Genomic DNA, 6,494 nt, shown 5'->3' on the forward strand with positions numbered 1-6,494 from the left:
AACAAGAGAGAGAGAGAGAGAGAGAGAGAGAGAGAGAGAGAGAGAGAGAGAGAGAGAGAGAGAAACTTACGTCTCATCTCCCTCGTGATGAGGGGTTGAAATCGATACTGATGCTTCATCCTGTTGCTGGTCATCAGATCCCGTTGCTTCCTGGTGGGGTAGAAATGGCTCCGGTTAATGCACAATGAAGTTTACTGTCTCTTAAAGGTGGTGCTTTACTTCCTGATGATGATATTTTACACCACGTATAAGCTCTGATCCACGGGGAAAACAACCTTTGCTGTTTGAAAGTATTTTTTGTTATTTTAGGTTGTTTGTGTCCCAATTTCGGTCTCCAAAAAAAATCATGTTGAACTGTTTGCCATGATATAGTGATATTTCTCTGAAACACCTGACATCTTAGTCGCGACAATATGAAAGCAACACTAACAACAATTCCTTTCTCTGGTACCTTCGAAGGATTTTGGAGGTCATGGACTTACCTCAGAACGTTAAGTTACAAAAGTTGTTAGTGATTATCATATTATTAATTTCAATATTAATTTGAACAAATATGCTTTTATATTCATTTCGTAGTATATAGATGAAAACAGGACAATTTATAAAGCATCTCAACTATAAATCGTCCTCCTGCTAAAAAAGTGACGGTAACAAATTAGACTATTCTGGAAAGATAATGAGAACCCGTCTGGTTTAGCGGTTTGAATAATTTTATGCCTTGAAAGCTATACCGCACATACGGACTTCAGTTGAGTAAGTCTCGTGCTGGAATAAGGCCAGTTTAGTCTAAACTATTCACTAACTAATTAACGAGATCTCATTATAATCAATTAATGCCACTTTAAACTTTGGGAATAGTCTGAGTGCTATAATTTCCCTAATGAAGAAGAATTGTTGTCGCTCGGAGAAAAAAGAAAAAGAAAAGAAAAAAAAACAGTAAAAATTGCGGAACGGTTCAATTGAGTTTTCTGTACAGTGTATAATACTATACAAGCCATGGCCCATGAAGCTGTCAGCCACGGCCCGATGGTGGCCTGCCCATAGCGTTGCCACACACTATTATGGATAACTTTAACATTAAAAGAAAAAAAAAACCTCCTGAGGCTAGAGGGCTGCAGGTTGATATGCTTGGTGATAGGAGGGTGGGTGACCAACATACTAACTTGCATCCCTCTAGCCTCAGTAGTGCTTAAGATCTGAGGGCGGATATACAAATAGCCCTCTACAAAGCAAAAATAAGGCTCCTATTTGGAAGCAGGCATCAAATGCAAACTTTTGTACCAAGGGGAATATCCGTTTAAAATTACACATCGAGAGAATAATAATAAACCCACTTAAAAAGACCCCTGTGTGTTTAGGGTAAAAGGAATTTCCGTTTGTTTGGTTACCACATCCAACGCTTTAAGGTAACAAGCATAAAAAAGCTGTCCAGAGGTGGCTCCTCTCTTAATATGAATAATAGAGAAATGTTGAGTGTTTCGTCCTCCTAAAAAGATACAACAAATACCTTATCTTATTGTATCTGATTGCTGCTACGATGCCATTCAGTTTAAAATACTCCTTTTCTGCACTTCTGATGGTGTTCTTTTCTTCTTTTGGACAGCTAGAGATAATTTGTCCCAATTCCTCTGCTGCTTCCGATGTCATTTCTGGTTTTTCCCCTGACGTTTCTTTTCTCCTGGGAGGAATTGGGCCAACTTATCTTCAGCCCTCCAAAAGAAGAAAAGGACACCATCAGGAGAACAGAAAAGGAGTATTTTAATATTTTAAACTGACCGACACTATAGCAGCAATCAGATTCAATAAAATATGCTTAAATGAAGAGTTACTGCCGATATAAAACAATACCTTACTTCTGACAATGACTAACATACGCAGTGTAGACTGTGTAGTACAGATCTTTAGAAATATGGTTAAAGCAAAGAATTCCAAGGTGACGGATAACGAAGACTGACTCGTAAGTTCATAATTATCCGAAGGTACCAGACGAAGGAGGAAAACTTCGCAAATATTTTTCTAATGAGATCAATGCCGTTATCTAGCCCAAGCAAGAGTGAATCATGGATCTGAGGACCACTGCTTTTCAAAGACAGTAAATCCTAGGACTACTTCTTTTCAGAGACAATGAATCCTAGGACTATTTCTCTTCAAGGACAATGAATCTTAGGACTACTTCTTTTCAAAGACAATGAATCCTAGATCTACATCTTTTCAAAGACAATGAATCTTAGGACTATATCTTTTCAAAGACAATGAATCCTAGGACTACGTCTTTTCAGAGACAATGAATCCTAGGACTACGTCTTTTCAAAGACAATGAATCCTAGGAATACTTCTTATCAAAGACAATGAACCCTAGGATTACTTCTTATCAAAGACAATGAATCCTAGGACTACATAATCTATAACCTCGAAAAAATATCAAGAAATATAGAGTTTTGGCAGTGCATACAAAAATCACCAGACATTATCTTTTCCTTCTCTTTGCTTATTAATGTCACCACTGATGATATTTAAGAATACTGTCGGGAGCTGATTTCTAGCAAACGAAGAATAATTAATTTTAGTACTGTGCGAGAGTAATATTATACGATGCAGTGGCGCTGTCAAAGAGGCAGAGTTTGGCCAGAACGTAAACAATAGTAATACGCCTAGGAATGAATATCTTGATTCCTTCCTGTCGATTGGCTTGTCAGGTCAAGATGAATTCCTTCTAAGTAGTACTTCCTTCACTTTTTTTGTTTTAAAGTTTGTTGCTTCATCGTTTAGTATATTACGTTATTGTTTGATTTGATGTTATGTAACCGATAGTATAGTTTGATGTTTCTTTTTGCTAACCTATTCATTTATTTGCTTCATTTTCATCCTCGAATCCTCCGAAGAATAATTTACGCATTCCTTGGTGAGGACAAAGCAAATCACACGAGCAGTTAAGATACACCCGTCCTTTCGTCCCAACATTTATATTGCATGACAGCAGACTTTCTATGGAAACGACAATAAACAATATGAAAGATCGACGCAACCAAATTTCTTACGTAACTGGTTCTCGCATTGGCCAACATCTGAGCAAGGTAGGTCCCCAAAATAGATTTCCTGCTTGCAGCTGGTAGGTATCCGCTCAAGTCTAGCGAAAGTCCCAAGACACTCTCTCTCTCTCTCTCTCTCTCTCTCTCTCTCTCTCTCTCTCTCTCTCTCTCTCTCTCTCTGGCCGAATCAGATATTAGGAAAAGCTGGTTGTTCAAACTTGTTTTTAAATCGTTAGGAAATCTTTGCCGTTTTTCTAACTTCTTTTTTTCTTACCTTTTCACTACCTTGCACGCAACGTTTTTTTTCTCTCTCTCCAGGCCTTATCTGCAGTGTCTTCACATACGACCACACCTTTAAGATTTTATGTGTGTCTAGACACCTTGCCTGTGTTCCCCTTTATACTTTGAACCAGGGTTTGGTTAACAGGTTAGTTTATTTATCTTTCTTCCGCAGTGAAGGGTAACCATACCTGTATCAAGTTTATCGAAAACTTTGTCATCCTTTGCTTATGAACGTAATTTTGTTACGCACTTTATTTGTCATATGAAATAATTGAAATAAATGGATAAAAATTCCACCGAGACTATAGTGAGAATCTTAAATTTTCACGCACTATATAAAAGATAGAGAAAGGGCGCGTGTGTGTGTACCCGTAACGTCATTCTTCATTACTCAACGAATGCTACATTAAAATTGCAAATACTGTTTTTAATTGTTTGGCATTTCTTTTTATCACACGATGCCAAAGGTTGTTGTTCCTTGCCTTTCTCTGCGTTTAGGATCAAAACTCTTTATAAAAGGTAAGTCTACAGAAAAGATACATAAGTTATTCGAAAGTACTCCCTCTCTCTTACACACACACACACACACACACACACACACACACACACACACACATTTCATTAATTTTGGCAATATTTCATTACGACGATTAATAAAGACTATAATGACTTTGAAAGTAAATTAATGTATAGAAGCCAGTTATTAACTCGTTATATCTGAGCAGGAAATGCAACGTCTACAATGAAACACGACAATTCAACTAAAATTGATTATTTTGGTCGTACGAGGTTAGTAATGGAATATGTCAAAACGGATTTCATTTACAATTGCAAAGTTGCATGTTGAATGTCATTGCACGTAAAATACCAATCTGCTACAAATAGTAGAAGAGTAACCTGAATTTCATTTCATGATGCTCAGGATTCTGAAAACTGCAGTAGAAGCTGAAAAGAATATCTTCGTCGAAAGCTTAAAATAAACTCGATTAGCTTTACTCTCACCTTTTCAGTAGGTTCAGCCATTGTGACGAGTGAATATTCACTTATGTAATGGAAGACAGCACTATGTCCAGAAAAACAACAAAAAAATAAAAAAATTCTCTGCCAGTAAATATCGTAAAGCGATTTCTTCCTGAAAGGAGGCTGCTATGACAGCGTCCTAGTAACCATGGCAACGCGTTCACGGACCTGTGACAGCGCAGTGTTGCCTTCCTTTGTTTTGCATTACATTTCCTAATGTTTTATTCTAGGGAAATGTATAAACACAACTTTCTGACATATTTTCTTTTATCCTTACGCATAAGAAAAAAGGCTTTGTATATAATCGTTTTATTGTTGTTAATTTTACATAATGATTTGCTCCCGTTATATATATATATATATATATATATATATATATATATATATATATATATATATATATATAATATATATATATATATATGTTATGTGTGTGGTGTGTGTGAGTGTGTGTGTGTGTGTGTGTGTGTGTACAATGGTTGAGGGAGTAGTTATATATATATATATATATATATATATATATATATATATATATATATATATATATATATATATATGTGTGTGGATGAAACAGTATAGCCAAAAGACGTACCGTTGCAAACATTATCATTTCTTTGAATATGACAGAGGCACAGACGAGCTTTCGGGAAAAGCTACATGACTTTTTTATGTGTCACTTATCAATAGAATAAAAAAAAATAAAAGAGAAACAGCAAGAAAACTATTCTGACTGAGTATATCTAAAAGTATTAGAAACGCTATCATTGGCAACACCTTAATGACTAAAAAAGTTTAAACCAAGGCCGGTAAACGTTTCTTTCTAAAAATGCGTCACATAATTTCCCTCAGAATGAGACCAAATTGTCTAAAAAGGAAATGCGGCCATTACATTTTTTTCATATTAAAAGTAATGTTGGGATTAAAAGAGTTGACAAAATCTACAAACAACAGGGAATGAAGTTCTGCAGTGAAAAGTAAAAACGTCATCTACAGATCGTCTAAAGAAATGGGTTTAAAAGTATCTGGACACTGGTTATAGTAAAGAATTGTTCTTCTAAATGACCCATAAAGATATTAGCGAAAGAAGGAGCCCATGGCCATACCATCTATTTGCTTATAAACTTTCTCATTTAAAAATAAAATTAGTATCAATGAACAGAGTTCCAAGAGTTTTTTGGGACTTATTTCTGGAAAAACCGTGGTAAATCGTATTATGGTGTCGAGTGATTGTATTTTTATGTCTTGGTTATTAAGATATAAGGATATCTAAATCAAAGATGTATGATGATTTAAGTTGCATCTTGGAGAAAGCTCCCCTAAAAAAAAAAAATGTTCTGCCCTAATCGCCCAGCGGTCTCCCATGAAAACTTGAACCTCGAAGTCTACAGTTCGCTGCAAGTGGCAGTCTTGGAATGCATTGTAGCCTATCGGTGTCATAAAAAAGTATCGCATGACAGTCCTCAACCTGAACGTTGTACGGGAATGAGAGAAATAAGTTAATCTAAGAAAGTACGTTCATAGAAGATATATTAGGTCGAACTGATTACACAGACGCATTATGGGTAGCGATCGAAGACCCGATGTTATTTAGAAAATTTGTCTACGGCCTAGAATTTAATAAAGCACAAGTATTAACTCTCTTGTAACAGCGTGCGTCATATAAAATCTAAAGAGAGATTGCTCAGATTTGATATAAAAGATGGTATATGGAATTGAAAATAACCTTTTAGGCATTCAGCTTAACTATGAAATATGATGCAATCCTTCCATGCCCGTCAATGCAGTGTGTATTTTAAAGTTTGGAATTACTCTAGCACTTTCCTTATTGTACAGTACATGAATTAATCTACCTTTTAAAATGCAAGGAATACAATGAAAAATCGGAAGCAATAACCGTTTATTGTTTACTATTTTTCCACTGATGGCGCCCTGCGAGACCCACAATCATAGAAATAGTAATGCAGAAACATTCTGGGAGTTATTCTTTTATTATACGGCACAGTCTATATTAATAATCAAATCTACATGTTTATATCAACCACAATAAATAAAAAGAAGTCTTTAATTTTAACTTGAACTTAATATTTTGTACGAAAATGTTGGGAAACAATACTAAAAATTGTGTTTATAATTTTAGAAGGTGGGATTGCGCAGTGCCTTTGC

The 6,494-nt window shown here is 35.6% G+C and overlaps 1 protein-coding gene across 1 annotated transcript in view; it reads right to left on the reverse strand.

Annotated features, from left to right (window-relative positions):
* Positions 1-4,437, reverse strand: part of LOC135221429 (cilia- and flagella-associated protein 58-like) — a 65,951-nt gene extending 61,514 nt beyond the window's left edge. Inside the window, 2 exon segments of the mRNA XM_064259201.1 lie at positions 71-150; positions 4,314-4,437. Of these exon segments, the coding sequence (XP_064115271.1) occupies positions 71-150; positions 4,314-4,334 (101 nt within the window). The 5' untranslated portion in view covers positions 4,335-4,437.
* Between the last annotated feature and the right edge of the window lie 2,057 nt (positions 4,438-6,494).

The sequence above is a fragment of the Macrobrachium nipponense genome, chromosome 2 (assembly GCF_015104395.2).
Source record: "Macrobrachium nipponense isolate FS-2020 chromosome 2, ASM1510439v2, whole genome shotgun sequence".
In the NCBI taxonomy this organism is placed as follows: Eukaryota; Metazoa; Arthropoda; class Malacostraca; order Decapoda; family Palaemonidae; genus Macrobrachium; species Macrobrachium nipponense.